This window comes from Dermacentor variabilis, chromosome 6 (assembly GCF_050947875.1).
Source record: "Dermacentor variabilis isolate Ectoservices chromosome 6, ASM5094787v1, whole genome shotgun sequence".
NCBI lineage: Eukaryota > Metazoa > Arthropoda > Arachnida > Ixodida > Ixodidae > Dermacentor > Dermacentor variabilis.
The window spans coordinates 68,303,943-68,328,914 of record NC_134573.1 but is presented as its reverse complement, the minus strand read 5'-3'; the positions used below and the strand labels follow the sequence as shown (position 1 = coordinate 68,328,914).

The following is a 24,972-nucleotide window of genomic DNA, read 5'->3' as shown; positions in this document are numbered from 1 at the left end:
ATGACACTACAGGGAATTGGATACAGGGGGAAACACAAGCAACGACCTGCAATGTAAGATTTATTTCTTAAAAGTGTGGGTACAAGCAAACATATGAACGAAAAGTGACCAAAAAGAAGGACAAAATTGCTGACTTCTGCGTTGCGACATGGCACATACTGCTGTGAGCATCTGTGAAGGAAACGCTCTCAATATGCAGAGAGTGAATTGAAGCTACGACCTATTAAAAGCCTAATAAAATGCCTATGGGGATGGAGCAAGTGGGTATGCCCAGAGGTGAATGGGAGGCGAAGCTAACGAGACACATACGGTGACGGCACCGTAGTGCACAGTGTTGAGTGCTTAGATTCTAGAAAGTTACAGAGTACTGCCAAACTCGAATGTCGGTACGAAGCTAAACTGCTCTCTCTCTCTAGCAGGAAGCACCACTGGCACAGCGTAGACGTGGCTTTGCTATAAAAATGTGGAGAGAGATGGCATGATCCATGGCAAGAGCTGTATTTACCAACCAGTCACTTACGCATCAACCACTGTAGTTATGCTATGGTTGCAGTAGTTGTAGCCTACTAGACTGTCGCAGCTTAGTTTCCATGACCCTCCTGGAGATGGATGTAACACCAGCAGTTATCCCAATTTACCTAATTCTAACATGCCCCTGATTCTAACGTGCCCCTGAAACTAATGCGCACCCAATTTACGCGGACCTAAAGTAAGCAAATAAAAATGCACCTGAATTTAACATGTGCTCAATTTATAAAATAAAGATATTTCCCCACATTCGCGATAAAAAAATGAGACATGCAGAATTTACCTTTACAGAGGGCGAAACATTTTTTTTTAATGAGCTTTCATGGTGAAAACGGTGCCTGATTGGCAGTTGCGCTTCATTGGCCACAGATACCAAGCATACAGGGACGGTGATCTCAAGTGATCACTCTTAAGGCCCGTTTATAGTCCGACGTTATCGGCGTGTGGGCGAGCGTCGTTCGCGGTCAGTCACGCTACGTCAGTTGCGCTGCGCCAACCGAGATGCCATCCCCTCTATACTTCAACGCGCGCGCCGTCGCCTGCTATTCTGGAGCATGCGCAGAACGTTCGCCAAGTCGTATGCCGTCCGCAAAAGCCGTCTGCGGAGTTGTGTTGGCGCCTTTTTCTTCGCGCGCAATGCATTGTGGGTCGACGCGGTCGGCGGCGCCGGCGCGCGAATGGAGCAGGAGCCAAATTTGCGCCGAGCCCGTCGGGGTGCGCTGGCAGCTGCCGGTTACGTCGGTGCTGCAGTGCGTCGGACTATAGAAGGAGTTGTTTTCATCAACGTAACGTAGCGTGCACGAGCGTGCGTTACGTCGGACTATATTTACACCTTTAGAGATGCAGTGAAACCTCGTTAAAGCGTAGTTGGCCGGAGCTCGGAAAAAGTATGTACTAAATGGTCGTACTGTTTAACCGAATTAGCATGAGATCACCCACTTACCTGTCGAAAACGGAACTCAGAGAGAGTGCGATGAAAGGGGAAGAAAACATGCAGTATTTATTCACTTCGTGCGACAAAAGTGTTATTTTTGTTTGATGCTGCGGCAGCCTAGCACGACGACAGCGGCCTCAAACTTATCGAAGCTGCGTGCCAGCTTTTCAGCCAGCCTCCTCTTCTCGGCAAACACTCGCATGGCAGAGTACTCGTTGGCATTACGTATTCTCCGTGCACGCGCGCAGTAATTCTGCAGAAGTCCCGGGACGCCTTTTTCATTGCCGGGTGCTATTGTCTCGTCGCGACGATTGTATTCATGAGGCTGTCGTAACGTGCAGCTTCTGCCACTGACGGGCCTAAATCACCCGTGCTGTCGCTTTCCATGCCGTTCGTGCCCCGTCCTCATCACTGTCGCTAGTCGACACTTCGGCAACAACAGAGGCAACGATGGCGAAAAGTCGAACCTCGTAGCCAACATCTCTTCGCAGTCGCAGCAGCGCTGCCGAGCAACTTCTTCGCATTCCGAATGCCACACACTGTAGTCAACAGCAGATCACTGTCGCGTGCCAGCGCTGACTTCTCCGTGTCACGTTTGATAGCACAGACGATGTCTAATTTTTCTTCTGTGCTGAGCACTCGGCGTCTCTCTTTTTTTTTTTTTTTAATCCGAGCTTCGGCATGACGCAAGTCCTCGCTTGCACGATGCCACAACGCTCTCTGGCACGGCGCCGAAATGATGTTGATGTTGATGTGGCTTCACGCGCAATGCACAGGGCGCTTGGAGGCCGTTGGGCTGATCTCTGAGGGTTGTTGTTCTGCCGGGCCGCCAGATGGAGAAGACGCACCGCCGTGTTTGCGCGACGAAAGGTGGAAACGCTACGTTTTAGCCAATGCATACGCAATAAGCTGGTACGGTTTATTCGGATACAAAACACATTATGTTCAATAGCCGCTGAGTCGGGGATTTGACTTTACTACTTTTAAAACGAAACTACTGTTTATAAGCGGGTATGGTTTAACGAGGTTTTACTGTACTACTTTCACTTTTGCGAGACTCTGCAACCGACTTGTCGAAGTAAGCGGACAGCGTTCCTGGCACCGTGGTTCTTTCTGTGGCCGTACTAGCTACGTGCACAGAGAAATGTGATCTCCTTATTCCACATGGTCGCACTTTGCGTTTTCCGGACGGCGTCGTTTATGCGCACTTGCGCTTTAGCACAGTCCAAGTGTCCGCCTCGAATGAGACACTTGGAATGTGAAAAACAAACAAGCAACAAGTGGTATGACAAGCAACAAGAAACATTGCACTTTGGAGTTGACATGGAGCTTCCTTTTTTGTCAGTAGTTTTCTCAGTGTCTGCTTTGCACGCATCATTCTTACTATAGGGAGCTTGGGGAGGGGGGGGGGCAGAATTTACGGAATATTGCAACAGCACAGGCTGAGAGCCAACAGCGACGTTTTCGTGGATAGTTCAAATGGTTACAACTTATGGGTTCATGAATGAAATGGTTAATTTTGGGGCCTTCACTATAACGGCCTTTCAGAATAACAAACAATGAGAGTGCATTGTCGATGCTAAAAACTACACTAGTAAGCCGTTATACTAAAACACTGTGTATTTGGCTCATATTAACTTAGTACCCGTAATTAAAGTACCCATAAACTCGGAGGCAATTGATTCTGTGCCAATCGTCACTCATCGCACTTCGTCAAGCAATAAGCCCAGAATTGGAGGTGGGGCTGAAAAAAAAATAAATAAAAGAAGTGCACCCTCACTGTTCGCAAACCCGTGCCCATTGATACTGAAAAGCTGGCTTTGCCAGCAAAGTTTAGCCGTTTAGTGGCCAAGTGTGCTTTACAAGCAAAATTTTGCTAGCAGCACGAAATGGTCACAAAATTTAGCACAGAATTGTCCCAATATATTTCAGCTAGAAATAACATCAGATGGGGAAAAATTCTAAGAAATGGGTTTGCCCCGCACAGCCAGCAATATATTCGATTTCATTCGAATATTTGTATCCAACAGAATATTCGAACATTTTCTAATACCTATTTTTTTTATCAAATATGAATATTGAAAATATAATGTTCAATAATATTCGGAACTTTTCGAATATTCACACACCCCTACGAGAAAGGAAAGATAAACAGTGACATAAAGAGCACAAAGAAAGACAGCGTCGTTTTTCTTTCTGCTCTCTCTGTCACTGCCAATCTCTCCTTTCCAGTATTTTGCTCTACAAGGTCATGTCACTCGCAAAACACCAACTCACCCAAGAAAATGTTATTGTGCAATACAAGTTTTAATTTCAAAGGAAAAAGGCTCATGTGTTAAAACCATGGAACTACAACATCAGCAACAATGACAGCATTTTATTTCGAAGGTTATAAAGGAGCCATTTGTCACCACATTGTGCCTTTTGTTGTTGCTTTCTCTGCTTTTTAAGGACAGACATTTGGCATTTAGCTACATTGCTTTAATATTGTGATGGCATCGTTTATGTGTTATTATTTACTTTTTGTATATGTTAATTAGATCTTTTGTGATCACACTGTACTATTGACGCTGACTGTTCTGCCACACCTGTAAGGAAAGAAAGACAGGGCATGTGAAGCTGCATTGAGACGCAGCTTTCCTTCCTGCTTTCCTCTTTGCATCATGTACATGGGTGTACTTGTTTGTGAGAAATAAATCAGTCCAAATCAAATCAAGCTGGGCATTCAAAATATAATTTCCTGTCCCAGTTTATTTCTATTCAGTCAGAATGCTTGACCATTTGCACGACCCCATGCACAGGCCTTCCAGCTGTACCACATCCAGCGTGACCTCGACTCGCTCGCAGCGGACATGGCGTCCAAGACCAACGAGCTGCAGCGCCATGTCCGCAAGAAGGAGAAAATTGAGGAAGAGGTGCGCGACAAGCGCAAGGAGCATGGCCGCCTGCAGCGCGACATGGCCAAGATCGAGCAGCAGATCCGCGAGGCCGTGAGTACTGGTTGCTACTTCCCGTGCCGTCTTCGCCATGATGAACATGTTCGGTAGTTGGCACTTGCAACTTTCAGTCCCTATCAGTGTCACACTTAGCGCTGCTTTTGATTTCTTGTGTACGATATGCAAAATTCTGTTAACAGTGTTTCTGAGACATGTATTTCAAAAGCTTAGATGGTGCGAGGAGTAGAGTGCGGCAGCAATGATGTCACCTGGACTGGGATAATGTAACGATTCTCTTGAAATGCCGTTGCTTGTCATGCTTAAGGAGTGGTCAGAATAGCGCTCCACCTGCGTTACCAGTGGGATCAGCAAGCCGTGAATGGCAGAGGGCAAGTCATAGATAGAATGGAGTGGAAGGAATTAGAACATCATACCAGCCCAGTCCGCATGCTGATACATTAATTACGATTCTAGCCCGAGGTCAGCCGCCTTGATTGTAAGACTGTGTGGGTAGAGAAGGGCACTTGTAGTTTTTACATATAGTCTATTATGCAAGTGCTTTGATAAGAACAGCGCTTGTACTCGGAGAGAAAGTTTGCTGTTGAGTGTTGAAGACAATTGTGCATCATGGAGTTGTGTGCACTGCAGGACGTGGAGCTGAACAAGCGCAAGCCGGCCTTCATCAAGGCCAAGGAGCGGACGGCACACATGCAGAAGAAGCTGGAAGCTGCACGCAAGTCGCTCAAGGCGGCCAAGAAGGTGGACGAGACGCATCAGAGCGAGATTGCCGAGCTGGAGCGCGAGCTCGAGGAAATAGCCGAGCACATGCAAGAGTTTGAACAGCAGCTCAGCCAGGAGACCCAGGGCCGCGATGTCTCGCTGGAGGACTCGCAGGTGAGGGTGACGCACTGCATTGCCATTTCCTTTTGCAGACATTTCTCTAAAGTTTAAGGTTTTTCTAGTTTGCTCCACTTTGTGGCGCAAGGTGCAGTAGTAGTTCCATGGCCCAATGCGCACGCGTGCTGGCAACCACAGGTACCATTGCATAGACCTTTATGTGCTATCAAGATCAAAAGTCTACGAAGCGCAGTATTTGAGAAAAAAGAATAGTAGTTGTGTAGCTTCAGCAAGCAGCCTGCTACCGTATTTACCTGGATAATGATCGCGCTTCTTCGTAAAAAAAAAAAAAAAAAAAGATTGACACGAATTCAAGGGTGCGATCATTACGCAAGTTAAATTTCCCGCAAAAAAAAAATTTTTACATCTGCATTTCTGCGGGATGACAAAGGTCAAGCAGGTGGCTGTCGCTGTACAATTGCGCTGTAATAGCGAGAGTGGTGCGGGACACCAAAACAAAAATGGCTGCCGCTGGAGCAAGCTGAATGCGCCAAGCGCGATTTTTTTTTTCTTCTCGTGAGTACATTACGCGCATTGAAACAGTTTTTTCCATATCAGTAATGAGTAATATCGTTAATATCGGCAAGTTTGCGATAGTAACATAGCTATGTCCACTTTGAGGGGACAGAAACAGAGATGGGCGCGCTTAGCTACCAGTGACATAGAAACGCATGGCGAGCATGCTGCAGAAACTGCGGCATTTGTCTTCACTACTAGCCTAACATGGCACGTTTCCGCGAAAGGTGGGCGAATATCTTAGCTGTGGTACAAGCGTTGGCATATGAATAGGGTACGCTTCTAACGTATCAGTGTAAACGTGGCCACTATCGTTGCCGCTCACCATTTGTTGCGTGCCCACGAGTGCAGACGAGAAGAATCGAAAGGGGCCTTTTTTTGTCGTTGTTGTTGGCGAAAACCATTATGAAGCCTACAAGTTATAAACCCAAGGCAAGTTTGGTTGTAGCTTTTTTTTTTTTCATGGAAGTGCAGAAAATGATGAAAGGAATGAAATGGGGCATCTGCTTAAGAATGTTAGGTGCATGCAGACCTCTTGGTATGTCTTCAAGAGTCGTTCGCGTAGCATTCGACAAATGGTAAGTGTGATCATCATTACCTAGACTTAGCACACGACATATCGCTGCGACAAGTTCAGGGTACGATCATTATGTGAGTGCGATCATTATGCGAGTAAATATGGTACATGGATTTGCAGTTTGGGCCAGCATGAGCAAACAACACGGTGTGGCATGGTTTTACTGGCTGTAGGCACAATCAGAAATTCGACTTTTCTATGACGCCTGCACCCATTAAGCCTTTTAGGCCAACTGAGCGTGCAAGCCACCTGTGCCTCAATGCTACAGTGCGGTGCGTGCCTTCAGCAAAAGTGTGCAGTGTAGTGCCACTGTTGCTACGGCTAGTCACTGCTTTGCACAACCACCACCAAGCATGAAGGCAACTATATTGCGTACAAGCTGTCTGGGCCAGTAATAGAGTCGAGCCCACTTACAGTCAACGACCGATTTTTCGGACCCTCTAGGGAACGTAAAAACGTCCGAAAATTCAGGCAGTCCGAAAAAATGAATGCATGCAATAAAACGCACTTTTTTCTTTTTTTTATCGGATCTTGAGGTAAAGGGCGAAGTACCAGGCTTCCGAAACCCTGCCAAAGCATCAGTGAAGTGGCTATAAAACGAGGCGTTCAAAAACTCTGTATGCAGCCAACTGCCGGTTTATTATGTACATTGCATCGTCGGGCAGCCGGTGTTATTGCTGCAGTGGCTTAAAGAACTTGTTGCTTGTTGTTTGGACGGCGTTCCGGTTGCATGCAGTCATATTCGCCTCGATCTGAGCAAGGGTCATGTCAGCACTGCACACCGATGAAAGAGTCAACAGTGCACGCGTCAACTCGGCGCTTGTAGTCGGCGCAGGCATTGGCTCCTCATTTTCAACATCGGAGTCTTCTGAATCCCTCGCAACCTGACGGACTATTTCCTCGTCAGTCAGTTCTGCGCAGAAATCGAGCTCGTTGTCATCGTCAACAAACTGTTCGAAAGTTATTTCCGTGGGTATGGAAACCCCAGCAGAGCAGAGGTCGTTGATCATGTAGTCCATGGGCGCCGAACTCCTTGCTCACGCCAGCCTGGGATCGGCTGCTCACGACTTGCTTAATAATGGCAGCTTTCTTCTCCATCGTTAACCGACGGTACTGCTTTCCGCGCTTCGATGCCATCGGCGAGGACGACGAAGACGGAGTGGGGGCCATCGAAGACAAGGGAAATCCTCAAGTTGCGAACAGTGGAGCTCGCTAACGAGCGTCGAAGCACCTAGGCCTAGAGTCGCAGAGCACACTTGAACAGCACAACCACACACCACGCTAGCGAAAACGTGGCCGGCGTAAACAAACGAAATGGCGCCGCTCCGGAAACTCCGCCGGAGGCAGAAGTGCGGCGATAAACATAGCCAGCGTGGCCAGACCAAATCAGTGTGTGATGGCTAGATTCGGCTAGTTGTGGTTCAAAGCGGTGATATGCTTCGGCTGCAAGTCGGTTTCCTTCGCAAGGGCGCTGCGCGAGGAGCTAAAGGACCTTCCATCGCGTCAAAAAGTCCGGAAAATTGGACGGCGGGGGGTTCGAGCGTCCGAAACTTCAGATGTCCTTATACATTGACTCTATGGGGCTCGTGGCGGTGCCGCGAAGACGTCCGAAATATCAGGCATGTCCGAAAATTTGGGCGTCCGAAAATCAGTCGTTGACTGTATAACCAACCTGAGCTTTATGTGGCATCTGTTCGACATACCCTGAAGTAAGTGGACAACAGCTTAAAAAGAAAAAAAAAAGTGGCTAGTCAACACACAGAATTTACCTATTTGCAAAGAAGTTTGTGATGCTCATCTGTTTCTGCAGTGCAGATCCGATGAGGGCAGTCTCCAATTTATTAAAAGCAGAAGCGTGCTCTTTGTCGAGGCCCTTAACATAGAAAAGTTGCCTGAAGCTCTCTATGTACCCATTGCTGCAGTCATTCTTATGCGTGCTGGCTCTGAAGTTTCATCGACGTCCAATTCCACTGCATCACTCTCTGCCTGCACTTTGCAAGCGATGCCCTTGTTCATGCACGGTTCTGCAATATCAGTGTCTTCATCAAAGTCATCCTAACCAGTGTCGTAGCCTCCCCCATGTCGTAATCGACGCGCTGCCACAAATCGCTGCCGGACTGATCATCTTCAGAAGCATCAGGCTTGGCATCAGGCACTGCATCGACGAAGCTGGCCTTGCGGAAATAGTTCAGCACACAAGCGGCCGTCACCACCGCCAAGGCCTCCTTCACCATCTCAACGGCTGAATGCAGTGAAACTCGAAGTGGCAAGTTGGTGGCCGGGCGATCAACAGCGATGAGCAAGTGCTCCACAATGCGGCGCCTATATGATGCCTTAAATTTGCGTATTATGCCCAAATCAAGCAGCTGCACTTTCGAAGTGGTATTGTGCAGCACCAGAAGTAGAGTAACTGCTGTCAGAGAAGTTTGTGCGTTGTGTGCTGAGCAGTTGTCGAGCACGATCAGCATGCGCCTTCCTTGCCTCTGCATGTCGCGGTCAAACTCGCCCAGCCACTCTGCGAATAAATTGTGCATCATCCACACTTTAGCATAGTGCCTGTAGCGCACAGGTACACAGCTCCGAGAGCAATGCAGCTTCTTTGCTTTTCCGATTAAAAAGGGCACATACCAGTCGCTGCCATCCATATTAGTGCACAGAAGTACTGTAACGCGCACTTTACTGTGCTTGCTGCCAGCACGTGAGTCGCCTTTCATGGCGTGCGTCTTGTTCGGCAGCATCTGATAAAGTAACACAGGTTCGTTTGTGTTATACCGTAAAAACCTGCATATAATACAAACCCGCATACAGTATGAGGTGAAATTTTTGGGACACGAAATGGAAAAAAAGGTTTTATCCGTCTATGATAGGACACAGGAAAAATCAAGGAAAAAGATTTATTTAAATTGCAATCCGCACTTCAATCGTTGTCTTCCTCAGCCTCGCTCTCTTCGTATAGTTCCTTGTCAAACATATCTTCCCAGAAGTACTCATCCTCTAGGCCATTGAGTGCGTTTGAGATGCCGCAGTTCTTGAATGCGCGACGCACAAGGTCCTCTGGTATGCTGGCCCATGTGTCCACAATCCACTTGCATAGCGTGGCTGGCGAAGCCCGCTTCTGCCGCCCGGTTGGCATCACTGCAGGCTCACCTGAACGCATCGAAATCTGCATAACACTGCTTGACCGCGTCCTTGAACGGCTTGTTCACGTAAACATCTAAAGGCTGCAGCTGAGACGTCATCCCACCCAGGATAACGACGAGTTCAGTGCCGGATTCGCTCAACAGCCTCTTCACTGAGTTGGCCAAATGGCAACGAAATGCGTCCAGCACGAGGATGGACGGGAACGACAGCAGTGCGCCGGGCCACCTACACCAGATGGACTTTATCCAGTCGAGCACAAGACTCTCGTTCATCCAATCTTTCTCATGGCTTCTCACGACCACATATTTTGGCAGCTCCTCACCTTTAAGCACTGTCTTGCACTTGAAAATGACATAGGGTGGGAGCTTGCGTCCGTCTGCCCTGCACGACAACATGATGGTCAACTCGCGTTTTCTCGTTGCCAGTGGACCGGACATAAACTTGTTTAGAGCCCTTTTCGGCATGTCCAGGTAAACCGGCATTTAGTCAGCATTGCCAATTTGCCCGAGCTGGAAGTTCTTGGACTTGGGCAGCGAAATAATGTGGCACTGGAAAGCCACAAGCAGCTCTTCGAACGATTCTGGCAGCTTTAGCGAAATCGAAGTTTGGTGGCGTAAGGAAAATCCAGCGCGGTGCATGTAGCGATAAATCCAGTGCTTGCTCGCTTTGAAGGCAGAGCTAGGTAGCCCTTTTTCTCTTGCGGGCTCCTTAGCTTTTGCCTGCATAAGCTCAACGCTCACAGCTAGATGTGCGGCTTGCTGTTGGTGTACGATCTCTGTCAGGGCAATGTCCCAGCCTTCGGGCCGCGAAAGCTCCTTCGCGTTCCGCTGCACGCGAAAAGGGCTTCCTTCTGTCGACGCCATCCTCGAATGCTTCCCTCGTTGACGCCAAACTGCCTCCCCGCCTCACTGTTGCCGATGTCCTGTGCGGCTAAAATAACCTTTCTCTTGAAAGCAGCCTTCCTCTTGAAAGGAATAAAAAAGATGCACTTTGCAAAGCGTGGTTTGTACGTGTGCTGCCAAGGTGCGCACTCAATAAAGAAACGATGCTGTAGTCGCGCAGCAATAACGAAACCAAGCCATAGCCACGCAGCAATAAGGAAGCCAAGCCATAGCCACGCAGCAATAACGAAACCAAAACTTGTAGCCCAAATTTGTGACTGAATTTTTTGTTCGGATCCGCGTGTAGTATGAGGTGAACATTTCGGGCGCTAATAATAGGGAAAAACCTCGTAATATACGCGGGTTTTTACGGTACATGTCCGGCTCCGTGTAGCTTTAAGCAGTGTGTCCTCTACGTCCACATAGGTGGCCTTCCGCAGGCGCTTTCTGTTCGTCAAGTCGGCGTCAGAGCTGGCGATCTTTTCTTTGTTGTTTAGAATCGTCGAGATGATTAATTTAGATACGGTGTACTTCTTCACCAACTCGCAGTTTTTAGCACCTTGACACACTCCCTTCAGAATTGCTTGCTTCGTTGCCATGTTCAGTGCTTTTTGTTTTGTGACCGCTGCAGGCACGGCATTCCCATCCGCCATCCCGAGTTACAACTCAGGCCCGACTAGAATGAAGCGCAGAAGCAAGGAAGCATGGAGACTAGTGTGGAGAGACCTGCTTCGCGGTAAAGACCAGAAAACAAAACTTCTGACACCGTAGAGCGCGTGCCAAGACAGTGAGGTAGTGTAACAAAGAATGAGGAGAGGGGAGTGGAGTTGAGAGGACGGGCGGGAGGGCGATCTTGGAAGCCACACGCAAACATCCTTGGGCAGCGCGTGACGGCGGGGAGAGGGTAGAGGGGCACGAGATGCATAGTTTGTCTCGGAGGAGGCTTGGGAAAACAGACTGCATGCGCAAAGGGGTCGGAGGTCTTATTTCGCATTGCAGCGACGGGTTTACGCCGTTCGTTCACTCTAACTGATCGGCAGGGCTCTGAGATGTTCGTTGCCTCTGTTGTTACTGAAGGGTCGACTAGCGACAGTGATGAGGGCGACATGGAAAGCAACAGAACGGGCGATTCAGGCCTGACAGTTGCAGAAGCTGTGCGTTAAGTCAGCTTCATGAATGCAATTGTCGCGACGAGAACAGCACCCGGCAATGAAAAAGGCGCTCCGGGACTTCTGCAGCAACACCACGCGCGTGCATGGAGAATACGTAATGCCAACGAGGAATCTGCCATGCGAGTGTTTGCCAAGAAAAGGGGGCTGGCTGAAGAGCTGGCACGCAGCTTCACTAAGTTTGAGGCCGCTGTCATCGTGCTAGGCCGCCGTGGCATCAAACGAAAATAACACATTTGTTGCTCGAAGTGAATAAATACAGCATGTTTTTTACCCCTTTCATCGCATTCTCTCTGAGTTCCGTGTTCTGTTTTCGACAGGTAAGTGGGCAATCTGATGCTATTTCGGTTAAACAGTACTACCGTTTAGTACATACCTTTTCCGAGCTCCGGCCAACTACGGTTTAACAAGGTTTCACTTTAAGAGTAGCGGCAACCGGCAACTTGTGTTTACCGCACATGTTCGTGCCGAACTGAACAGTAATTCTTTCCTAGCCCTGCTTTCGACCTTTGACCGCGGTGTCCTTCACTGCGAACATTTTTGTGGGCAGCATCTTGTAAAAAAGGGCTGCCTCATCAAGGTTGTACTCCTCGTCTACACCATACTCGCTAAGCAACAGATCCAACGTGTGTTTCTTCCAGTCATTGACGACGCTCTTGTTTGCGCTGCCGCTCTCGCCACAGACGGCTACGAAGGTCAAATTATTGCGCTCTTTAAAACGGCTGAACCATCCATTGCTACACTTGAACTCTTCGTGCCCAAGTTGTAGAGCCAAGTCATTGGCCTTCTCCCGCAGTATCGTTCCGTTGACGGGAAGGTGGGCTGCGTTTGCTTTCTGCAGCCAGCTAAGTAAGGCTGATTTCACATCTCGAGACGTGGGAGCCCATACTTGCGACCGCTTTGAAGAACATGTCTTGCCTCCAGTACCTTCGACTTGTTCTTCAGTAGAGAGTTTTAGCAGTGCTGTATTACGATACGGTAAGTGCGGTATACGGTACGGTATTACCGTTCCGTACTAACATACCGCGATGACCGAAGACGTTTTAGCTGCGTGAGCCGCTCGATGCGTACGGTAATGTGATAATGATGATAGCGGCTAACATTGGGGCTTTGCAGAATGCAATAATTACGTGCTGAGCGCGAAATATTCATTTTGACGAATACTTTTAGAAAGCTTTAGCCTGTCCATACGCGCATTATTCTTTACAGAAGTGCCCGGCTACGGCAAACTTAGACGCCAGTCACAAGGCCGGTAGCGACATCTTGTGACACTTCGTCCTGCAACACGTGAAACCTTTTGTTACATGGGTATTCTTATCTAATCAATACATAAAAAAGTGTTTGTTTCTTGTAAATTGCACCGCTGCTGACACTTTACACCGTCAGATAAGTAGAATATAGTTAGTTACTGCAATAAAATCTCTGCGTCCCCTCTAAGTAAACTCTGCATCACTAGATGGCGCCACCTACCTGGTTTTTTTTTTATGCCACTGTTTACTTGTCATTTCGTTGCTCCGCAGAAGATGATTTAAGGTAACCTGTTGCCTTGGTATTATCATGGTAAAAAAAGCACGCGAGACGTGGACTCTGTGGCCGACATCAGCTTCTCACTGTTTTGGCTTGGTGCAGCTCTGCTCCCGACAGACGGTGCCAGCCGAGCCTTTTAGCGACTCCTTACCGTCTAGTATTGGCCTCGAGCTCCACCACTGGAAAAGCTGGCGCCACCGTCGGCGTGACGTGCTAGGAGGGATCACGTGGACATAGCGGCCACGTCGGCTGCTTCGGGCGTGCCGAAGCGAGCTGAAAACGAGTTTAAATTCCCTCGTACGCTGCGGTCCTCATTTTCCCGCTTCGAGTGTCTCCTTTACAACGCTTCAAAGCACTACAATAGGTAGTGGCTGCCTTTGAAGGCGCGCAACATGGTAGGCTACTGCTCGGTTCCGCAGGGCCGGACGCACGTAACAGAGGCCGGTGTCAGCCTTATTCACACGTAGCCGCAGGACAAGAAGCTGCGTGAAGCTTGGCTCGCGAAACATAAAACCGGCAAACAGTCATCGGCTACAACTCGGGTATGCAGGAAGCACAGACGCGAGGAAGATTTCTGCTACGTCGCCCGGTCTGCGATGTTCTGAAACGCGCACTGAGACGCTCGCCCGAGTCCGCTGCCCGACTAATGTCATGACGGTTTGGTCTATGAACTTTTCGATGCTATAGATACTCGCAAGTTCAGTGGAGTGGAAAGGCAGCGGTAAGAAGCACATTTAAAAAAAGCATGGCATATGGTCATGTTTGTGTTATGAATTAATGCACTGGATTACAAAAAAGGAGCAACGGGAAATTGCACGCTGAGAACACCGATAAACATACAGTGCGACGCAACTCGAGAAATAATATTGAAAGGTCAAAGAATTTAGAAGAAAAAAAAGATTGAATCGTCGCGACGGGACATCACAGTCTCCGTAGGCGTCGAAGTCTCTACAATGAAATTATTTTTGAACAGCTCTGATAGCGCCCACGCAACAATGGTTGCTTGTATACTGTCAAATGCTCATATTCTGTGGCCTAAAGCTCATGGCACGGTGCGAAAAAGCGCGCGCGGAGAAAGCGAAACAGTGCGCGGACAAGCATGCAGACGCGCAGTCGGTCGCTGCGAATCTGCGCGATCGCTGCATTGAGGCTTCGTTCTATTACGCTCCATTTAGTTATACAAGCACTATAGGAACATATTTCACATAGTTTGCTCTCAACGTTTACCTACTTTTCACGCAAGAAGCCGGTTCGGGAGACTCCATCGCGACGACCGCGCGCAGTGGCGTTCACTGTACGTATTCGGTAAGGAGATAGCGTCTGTAAACGATTGTGTGCTTTCAGTTTGCCCAAGATTATTATTTAGACAGTAAGAAACTTCTCTCATTTCGAAAGTACTTATAGAAATGTCCGGGAGAGCTCGCGCGTGGTGTTTTCAGTGAGCGCTGACAGTAAAACCTACGAGGAGCGCGCCGCATGATCCCTCATACTACGCCAGCGAGGCGCTTCCGATAGATGGCGACTCCGTAACTCCTCGCCGTGAATGCCGTACGGAAAGTCACTCCGTACGGTAAAGTTTGCGCATGCGCAGTCCTCGACCGGTACGGTATTGCGCACTTACCGTACCACCGCTAAAAGTCCCTAATATTGTGGACAATGTCGAGAGGGGCAAGCTGTGCCTTCCAGCCAACTAGGTCTTGGAACATGTGTTCTTACCCGCTTCTTGGATCAAGCAGGACTTCTGCTGCAGCATTAAAGTCTTATACTTTGGCATCTTCACTCACTGGCACTTCTGCACAGTTCAGAAAAAAAAGAACAACATCACGCTAGCTGCGACACCCCTAACCACCGCACACAAAAAAACGGTGCAGACCGGTGTGACTGCGAGGAGCGTGCGGAGTGCTGGATGAGAGCACATGACAAAATCGGTATGCCCGCTGTGTTGCAGTGAAGCACGTCTTCTCTGCAGGCGCGCGTTTCGGTGGTGCGCGGGGTGTACTGTGGACTGATTTTTGTGCTAGCAGTACTACGGGTCAGGCACTTCATCTGTAAATAATCGCGATTGCTATGTGGTGTCGCTTCGCGGCTCCGAATGGCCGTAATTTCGTCAGTTTGCGCCAAAATGGGGATTGGGAATTGCCGCATAGCACCCCAAATCTTCGAATTAACCGGGTTGGCCTTGGCTGCCTGTTCGAATTATCCGGTCAAATTTACATTGGAAAATACAGGACCGCAGGAAGCCTTCAAATTATCTAGGATTTCGAATTAACTGAATTTGAATTAATGAGGTTTTACTGTAATGTAGTTTGATGGTCGCACGGCTCTCAGTTTGTTCTAAGCAGAAGTTCATCTTAAGTGGGGCCGTTATATGTGGGCTCGATTGTAGTGTTCATGCCACGGTTGTAAGCTGTCTTTGACCACTCATCATTAGCTAGGTCTGAATGGCCATGGAGACCAGCTGTGGAATGCGTTGAAAGCAAGTTTTTACACGCTGTCTGAAAGTGCTGAGGAGTAGGCGTGCACATGATGAGGGAACTGCACAGCGCATGGGGTTCTCTGTATAGTTGTCATTGGTGCCACCTAACTCGGCTCTGGCTAAGTGTTGCCATGTGTTCACTTTGTGCATGGTGCATTCACGCAGCCACCTCTTGCGCCAGCCACCCTAGTTCATGCCCGTTATCATATGAGGCAGATCATGCATGATCCAGCAACACTTAGCCCAGACATTTGGTAGATTGTCTGTACAGTGCGCCTATTGCAATACAGGACAACCTTGTTATGCTGGCTGCTGCACAGCAGGAATACCAGATGTGACCGTCTCCACCAGGGCCTCGTAATGCACTGGACATGTCAGTTCCCTTGATTCATGTGATTTGATTGCATCATGTGACTGTGATGGATGTAGATTGAGCTGGTTGTGCTGTCATTGCAGGTTCGCGAGTACCACCGGCTAAAAGAGGAGGCCGGCCGGCAGGCGTCGCTGCACCTGCAGAACCTAGACTCGGTTCGGCGCGAGCACAAGTCAGACCAGGACCGGCACGACAATGAGCTGCGCAAGCGCAATGAGACGCAGGCTAAGCTCAAGCAGAAGAAGGCCGAACTCGACGAGAATGTGCGGCGAGTTGACAAGCTGGCCGAGCAGATCCGGTCAAGTGAAGCTAGCCTCGAGGAGCTGCGGCGCCAGGAGCAGGAGGTGTCACAGGATGTGGCTGCCGCCAAGGGCCGCGTGTCGGAGATCAACCGCGAGCTCGAGGCCCTTATGAATGAGCTGGGCGACGCCAAGGTAGACAAGCACGAGGACTCTCGCCGCCGTAAGAAGGCCGAGATAGTGGACCACTTCAAGCAGCTGTACCCGGGCGTGTACGATCGTCTGGTCAATATGTGCCAGCCCATCCACAAGAAGTACAACGTGGCCATCACCAAGGTGCTTGGCAAGAACATGGAGGCCATTGTGGTTGACTCGGAGAAGACTGGCCGTGCCTGCATCAAGTACCTGAAGGAGCAGATGCTCGAGGCTGAGACATTCCTGCCGCTTGACTACATAGATGCCAAGCCGCTCAAGGAACGTCTCAGGTATGCCGAGCATTGTGTAGTGTTCCATGGCTCTGGCATGTGGCAGTGCTAGTGCCATGGAAAACACTATTACTAAGCAGGTCCAGTAAATTGGGCAGAAACTATGAGAGGATGATTATCAAAGTCAAGCGATAGACTTTCTTGTAGACCTGCTGAGGTTTGGTGTTGTGTTGCTTATTCGTTAACCCTACCGGTTAATGGTTTGAGACCCATGGAAGCCATGACATGGCATTGTATTGGTAATGGACCCACATTAACGACTACATTAAAGCCCTCGTAAGGGCGCACGTCATGCACTGGTATCAGGATTGGCCCAATAAGTCACCGCCTTTGATTACGCTCAATGTTCGACTGAGTTTACTTGGCCGGGCAGCCTTATATGCAAAGTGGGTGAGGGAACAAAGAAAATTTGTTTTTTAAAATTGGTCAGTGACTATAAGCGAGGTTCAGTAAAACCTCGTAAAGTCGGATTTCACAGGTTGAAAAAAATGTCTGAATTAACTGAATGCTGAATTATTGAGGGTATCAAGAAAACAATGTGCAAATGCTTGCTACATCAACACGCTTTTATTTACAGAGTGAATGAGCCAATCCTGGATCTATGTTGCACAAAAGCAGTGCGCAAGCTGTAATTCTCATCATCTCATGGCTGATTAGTGCTCGCGGTCCATCACAATGTAGCTGGTGCTCTTAAACCTCGAAAGCTTATCAAAATGAAACTACTGTTTGCCGCAACCGCCACGGATGATACCATGGCCAATATCAATGTGACCATGAATGGCAACTATGCAGTCATGAAGGCACGCGGCCAGCATGGTGTTATGTGTGGCGGTAAACGCAAGAATAAAGGCTTTTAAAGGCACAAATGGGCACAAAGCTTCCTGGTGTTACTCCCATTCATGTACAATTTTCACTGATGACTATGGCAATGCGGACTCTGCCACTTAGTTTCGGTGGACGCTGACATCATTTTTCCTCTTTTGCGAAGCTCTGTCACTCGCCGAGCTCTGAGAGTTGTCCGAATTAACCGATGTGCGGCCAAATACTTTCGAATTAACGAGAATTATGTTGCGTCAAATAATACGTACATCTGCCAGGACCAAAGGACGAGTCCCAATTATCCGATTGCCCGAATTAATGAGGGTCGAATTAACAATGTTTTACTGTAAATGGCCTTTACTGGTGTTGCCATTGCAGGTCCATCACGAATCCCAAGAATGTGAAGCTGCTGTACGATGTGCTGCAGTACGACCCTCCAGCCATTAAGCGGGCTGTGCTGTACGCCACCAATAATGCCTTGGTCTGCGAGACAGCTGATGATGCTAGTCGAGTGGCTTATGACCTCGGAGACAACAAGAGGTAAGCATTGGCTGCCTACGCTGAACTTGTACACTGGTGAATGTTAGTGTTGCTGTAGAACTCTGTTGGTGTGTTCTTGAAGCGACAGCAGGAAAGAAACCTAACAGCTGGGGAAAGTTTTAACAGTGAAGGAGGCCCCAATTTGCCTCAGAAATGTCATAAATAGCTCTGCTTGGCTGCCAGTACAGTTATTAGACGTTTAGGCGCTCATACTGTGACTGAAGACAGCGCATGCGTGCGGGTGTAATTATGCTGTGCATATACGGTAAAATCTCGTTGATACGTTGCCATTATGTACGTTTTCCCCGGAACCAAAGTTCACAATCGAGAACACTAAAAATGACCCAGTAGAGTTATGCTCATTTTTTACTAATTCGTACGTTCCTGGAAAACGAGATTTTTTTGCACCAACTTAAAGTACGTCACCAAATTGCAGTCTTATGATACGTTTTCTGGCCACTATATCCCACGTGAACAAAAAAAGGCGTGAGGTGCACGCAATTGAGAACAGTATCTCACGTGAAAACAATGGCATGCACAGTTTCTTATTCCGGTAGCAGCACATCTCCGCCCGGGTCATTGCACGCCACATTCACAGCTATCGCGGCCAAACCTATTGGGATAAGTATCTTCACCTATCTGTTTTACAGCGCCCAGTACATAGTGCCATTGGTAGAGTACTGCATGCTTTTACTAGGCGATAATCCAAAGGCGCCACCGTTCTCTGCTGCAGGCAGTTAACGTGGGCATCATGTTTCGCCGGTGGTATCCGGCATCGCCCTCCAGCTTGATTTCGTTTCAGTTTCCCGTCGCCCTCTTAGAACAACACACAGTAGGAAAACAACAAAACCCGTCTCGGTCCGCCGGAGCACCAAAAGCTCAATGTGCTTTGGCATCTCATGCGGCAACGATCAGCGTGACCCTTTGCATTATGTCAACAATAGGCGAGTCTGTCAGATTTTCTTATTACTTCGAATCATACATTTTCCCGGTTAGTATGTTTTTTCTCACGGTTCTTTTCCAACACGTATGAATGAGGTTCTACTGTAATTGAGGGACAAGAACTATGCTTTGTGACAGTAGCCACTTTCACTGTGGGGACATGGCAATTGAAATGGCCAACTTGGTCAAAATTTCTTGAGTTTCCAATTCGTTAATTTTTTTTTTATGATCCTTGGACCTTCTTTTATGTCTTCGTGAAATGTTACAGTAGACTTCTCTTAACTGAACTTCAGCTAGTGTGATTTTTCGGTTAATTCATTCCCGCCTAAAGGTCCCGGCTGGCGCCCATGCATTTCTATGGACCCAAACTTTCGTTCTTTCCATCTTAAAGTTTGCCTTCGCTGAATAATCCAAACTTGACCAGCCAACAACCACGCACCTCACTCTTACAGTGACCCTAATGGCGACCCCTTTAGTGCGTCTGTCTCGGCGGATCTTACGGGACATTGAATATGTTGAACACGTCAATCTCCCGTCGGAAATGCTCACTTTTAGCCTGCCCAAGGAAGATTTTGAAGCACTAACTCAAGCTCACAATGTCCGATTTTGGTATCTACTCTGTTCTAACACACACGTTTCTTGAAAATTTGGTTGAAATTTGCCTCCATGGGGCAGTTGGACACAGTGCCAACCGCCCTCCTGGCGTTTGTATGCTTTATTGCATGATACTTATGTATTGTGGCGAAGCTGACCTTAGGAAACCGGCCGCTGTTATGCAACACACGTTAGACCTTTGCCCGTTTTTCTTGCTATAAAATCCGGTGCACGCTAGATTTCTACTTTGTTCTGAAGCTTTAAGTTTATTTTTACATTAGTTTTCTACTTTCGCCACATAGGAAGTTGCCGTGTGCTTGATTTGTGGGCATGTTAGAATCAGAAAAATACTGCCAAATTAATCAGCGGTGTGTCTTGGTGTTGTCTCTGCATCTTGTTTAATTCGACCCCCGAACAATTCGATCCATTTCGCCGCACTCGTCATGAATGAATTTGTGGAAGTCAACTGTATAATCAAATATGCGGTAGAAATCGCGAGAACAGCACTTCCTTGGTGTGCTGTCATCAAAAACTGTTAGCAAATCCGGTGTCGGGAGGTGGCATTGCACTACCGATTACACGGCTTTCTATTCATGTAGCGTCACCATCTTGGTATCACCATAAACTGGAGAGATCGGAGCATAAGATAGCCTCAGTACCACACAGCACCATATTTCTGCATGTAAAAATAAAAGCCAAGAATGTTATTGCAAAAAGTGTCATGATCCGTTACTGCAATCACATGGTATGTGTGAAATGCTATTAGCTGCGCAGGTTTGAATCATTGTCGCACTTATTTTGCAGGCATTTCGACAGCGATGACCCGCACATTTTGAGTGTTTCTGAGACTGATGTTTCAAGATCTGCATGGTTATCTCGTATTTCTTTAGTTACTCCGTCCTAGCTGCTTCCTGATCATGATTGGGACATGATTTGCCCAAGATAAGAAGATATGTTCACTTTTCTTTGCAGCGGCAAAGCTATTGTGTATTGTTTTGCGATATGACGGGTGCAAAGGCAGGTAAGTTTCTGTCACTGGTTGTGGTAGATTAATGATAGCCTGGGATGCAAAGATAAGGCTACCTACCCATGGAAGTGAACAATGCCAATCTTCATGCAACATGACCGACCTACATGCATACAATCCTGCGATTGTGACGGTCACGCTCGTGTGTGATTGTTGACTACAGATAAGATTGTAATATATTTGAAAACAGCTGACAAGCTGCATGATACTGCTAAAAAAATGCTAAGGATTGCATGAAAATTAAAAAAAAAATAAAGGGACTGCTGTCCTCACAGGTTTTAGCCTCTCTAAGGCTTTCTTACAATGATTCTGTCAAATAATACTGGGCAATGTTTTCTCGGCTTTAAATTTTTAGACAGTTGCTGTCACTCACCATTTTGCATATAATTAAGGTAGAATTGTTCTGTTTTTTGCAAATTAGTCCTGAAGCATTGATGAGTGGTATAAGCGTGTTCATTTTTGTCTGTGTGACATAAGTATTTTATATTCACCTTTTGCAGACATATAAAGCTGACAGGCAGTGAAGCTAAGGAAAGCATAGGAGTATTTAGCTTTGGTTAAAATTGAAATGCAGGAAATAATGAAAGGAGAAATGTAAGTGAATGAGTTTGTATCATGGGAAGAGGCTTGGCATATCGGGATTAACGTAAAAACTTAAGGCAGATGGTGATGCCACTTGAAATGTGTGCATTTCTTCCAGTAGTAAGCTTTCTTTGTCAATCGAGGAAATGCAAGAAGTGTTTTGAATTAATCGTATGTTAGTTTAGCCTAATGTAGTGTTAATCTGGTGTAGCTATTAGGTTTCTTTGCTTACCTTGAAATTTTTTTCCAAATTATAGTTTGATATCCCACACTTATGTGGGAACCGGTGGATCCTATACTTACATGGGGGGCCGCTCTTAAGTGAGGCTTTCTTTGATGTTTGTGAAAATGTCAAAGCAACATTATTGAAACATAGTGATAATAATGGAAATATTTGCATAAAATGGTTGCACATTTAATTATACAAAAATTTAACGCTAATGATGCAAACGCAACGCAGTGCTTGTCTATTCGTGCCCAGTGGCTCATACTTACCTGCCTAAGTTGTGTGCTTGGCAAGGCAGCACCCACCAAGTGCGGGGAAGAGGCAAAGAAAGCATCACTTTAAAAAAGCATTGACTGTGTGGCCTTCGGCAAGCAGCCGAGTGAGAGGGTGTTCTTGCTAACATGGATTTTTGTCTCTTCTGCGCGGCCTACACAAATAACAGTGTGGCTTCCAGGTACGACGCAGTTGCGCTGGACGGAACATACTATCAGAAGAATGGCTTCATCTCGGGCGGTAGCACAGACTTGGCGAAGCGGGCGCGACGATGGGACGACAAGGCTTTCCACACGCTCAAGGCGCGCAAGGAGAAACTGACGGAGGAGCTGAAGGAGATGATGAAGCGCACCCGCAAGGAGTCGGACCTGACGACGCTGCAGTCGCAGATTCGGGGCCTGGAGACGCGTGTGCGCTACTCCGTGACGGACCGTGACAACATCCGCAACAAGAGCATGGCCAACCTGGAACGGGAGATTGCGCGCCTCGAGCAGGAGCTGAGCCGACAAGAGCCGCTCCTGAAGAAGCTGGAGGAGGAGATGCGGACCAAGGAGTCGCAGGTCGGTGATTGGCTGCTGGGCGGCCGGCAGACGGAGCATTGTTTTTTTTTATCATTGTCACCACAGTCTGCCTCATAAGTCGCCACCCCCACCCCAGATAAGCGCCTCTGCAAAAAAAATTACTTCACTCACTACTGTGGTTTATTTGCTGCGGCATTCCGCGACAGAGTACGACTGATGGGGGTAGAATGCAAAAACACTTCTCTGCTTAGAATTAGGTGCACATTGAAGAACACGGGGCTGTGAAAATTAATCCGGAGACCTCCACTAAGATGTCCTTCATGAACCAGTGTGCAGCTTTGGCACATTAAACTCCAAAATTAAATTGAATTTTTAAAGGTCTCGTTTTTTTTATGCGTCTGCAGCTACTCTACATCCACAGATAGCCTAATCTCATAACTCCATCTCATTTTCTAGCTTCACCTGCTTATGGAAAGCCAGTCCTCCTGTATCTACACACTGCAATATTCTTATAGAAAGCTTTGATTGGGTTTCTCGTATGACAGATAATAGACAGATAATGACATTAATCACGTATGACAGATAATTTGTAGCCAAGCCACCTGGTGGAAGTTTTTTGCTGTAATATTTACAGCAGCTAGTACTACCTTGCATACTTTTGGTGAATGAAAGTGCAGTCAACAGATATTGGGCATTTCGCCATGATCAATCATTACAGTACCTATTTTTGTCATCTGTTATGTCATCATCACGAATAATGCAGATTCGTGTGGTGCTCTTTGGCCCTAGCACCACTAAACAGCACATAAATCAAGCTACCGTCAGTTGCATGTCTCATCTCATGGCATCGACTGAGTTGTCCTCTTCAACTGCTTATCAGTGTTATTTGCCCAAAATTTTTTTAGCACGTCTCTTACATCCTCCGTATCCTTAAAGCCAGATAGCATCATAAAACGCCTAAATTTTTTACTTCTCAGTGGACTCGGAAAAAATTACACCCATCCTTACTGCTGGGGAAAAAAAAAAGAAATTAAGCAACCAAACACATGGCCACATAGTAGTGGCACTGCCTGCATAAACAGAATCTATCTCGTATCATTTTCTTCTAGGACATTAGCACAGGTCTAATACAAAGCGTCATACAATGTATCCATCATGTTTGAAAGGTATGCCAAGAGGCAACATTAAACCAGTTTTGTTTGATAAGGTATCCTTTCAAAATACTGTTTTCATCCAATAGAAAAAGGTTAATTAATAGTAAAGAAAATAAAAGCTAAGCATCCTTTGCCTGAATTTTGAGCCTAAGCGTCAGTATTGTTATGACAGTGTGAAATAGCAGAATTTGACTATCTTCCTTTTTTTACCTGAATCCCATTGCTTGTTTTCATGAGTTTCAACATCAACTCGCTGCCACCTCTAGGTGCCTCGTAGTGACAACTACATCACATGCCACTCCATAACATTTTAGAAACTATGGTTGCATCAAAAGTGATGGGGCTGTTCTCTCTGCTCTGCAGGTGGACGAGCTCAAGGAGGCACAGAACGGCATTGAAGACCGCGTGTTCGCCGACTTCTGCGCCAGCATTGGTGTCGACAACATTCGGCAGTATGAAGAGCGAGAGCTGCGTGCCACCCAGGAGCGTGACCGCAAGCGACTTGAGTTTGAGAACCAGAAGAGCCGCATTGTCAACAGGCTTGAATACGAGCGCTCCAAGGACACGGGCGAGAACGTGCGCAAGTGGAAGAAGACGGTCGAGGACGACGAGAAGGAGCTGGAGAACCTGAAGCAGGCCGAACAGGCCCAGATGCACTCCATCGACGAGCAAATGCAGGTGGAGTGCACAGCCATGAATGTCCTTGTTTGTTGTCATCCGCTTTCGCTGGAACAGCAGTGACATGCTGAAAAATGGAGTAGCATGACGCAGCCTGTAACGCATTCAGGTTGAATGCGGGAGTTAGACTTTTGTTCATTAGCGCAGTGACCATTGTTTGATTATGGGTTTTGGGGTTGCATAAGACACATCAGAACATTGTGGAGGCCAGGCGGGAAGTACCCAATCCTTTTGTTCTGCAGACATGTGCAAGTGAAAGAGTTCAGCACTGACCTTTGTTGTCCTTTTCCTCGCGCCATAGGTGCGAGATCTGGAGAGAGTGTAATCTGCTCATGTTCATGACTACTACAGCCTCTGTATTGTGTCCGTCTGCTCTTTGAAAAAAAAATGGGGTAAGCCACCTAGCTAGTAGAGAATGTAGAGCCCACCTTAGATAAGGATCACTGTTTGCCTTTTGGTGAACAGTGAAGACTATTGTAGCTTCAGGTAACACAGCCGTAATACAGCAGGCGCCCATTAGGACTAACTGTAAAGGACCAAAGAACCTGTCCATCTTACCAGAATGTTGTGTAACAGAATTGACAGAATTCTAGGTGTGTGTGAATATCTAATACAGGTAAATCTCTATTAACAAAGTAGATAAAATTGGCAATTTGCTTCGTTATATAGAAATTTCATTGTATTGCAATCCTACCTTTTATGCAAATAAGTACGGTCGTCAATTGATTTTACTTACAAGAAAAAGGGCCGTAGAATTTTCAGAATGATTGGGCAATAAAAAAATAACAAATTTGATTAGAAAACAATTTATTTTGATTAATTTGGGAGTCGACGACGAATGATACGGTTTCGTTCCATGTCAGCAGTATCTTCACATCAGTGGCAGGAACTAAGTGAAGCCAGCCATGCTTTCGCATGCACTCCGCTCCCGTAGCTG

At 47.3% G+C, this 24,972-nt stretch overlaps 1 protein-coding gene across 2 annotated transcripts in view; it reads left to right on the top strand.

The window, feature by feature from the left end:
• Positions 1-24,972, top strand: part of SMC1 (structural maintenance of chromosomes 1) — a 76,747-nt gene that overhangs the window by 21,926 nt on the left and 29,849 nt on the right. Inside the window, exons 5-10 of one of the 2 annotated variants that reach the window (XM_075695137.1) lie at positions 4,264-4,452; positions 5,047-5,292; positions 16,039-16,679; positions 17,877-18,038; positions 21,864-22,242; positions 23,721-24,035. In XM_075695137.1, the coding sequence (XP_075551252.1) occupies positions 4,264-4,452; positions 5,047-5,292; positions 16,039-16,679; positions 17,877-18,038; positions 21,864-22,242; positions 23,721-24,035 (1,932 nt within the window). Of the gene's footprint in view, positions 1-4,263; positions 4,453-5,046; positions 5,293-16,038; positions 16,680-17,876; positions 18,039-21,851; positions 22,243-23,720; positions 24,036-24,972 lie in introns of both variants that reach the window. The other variant, XM_075695135.1, reaches the window with a different exon arrangement.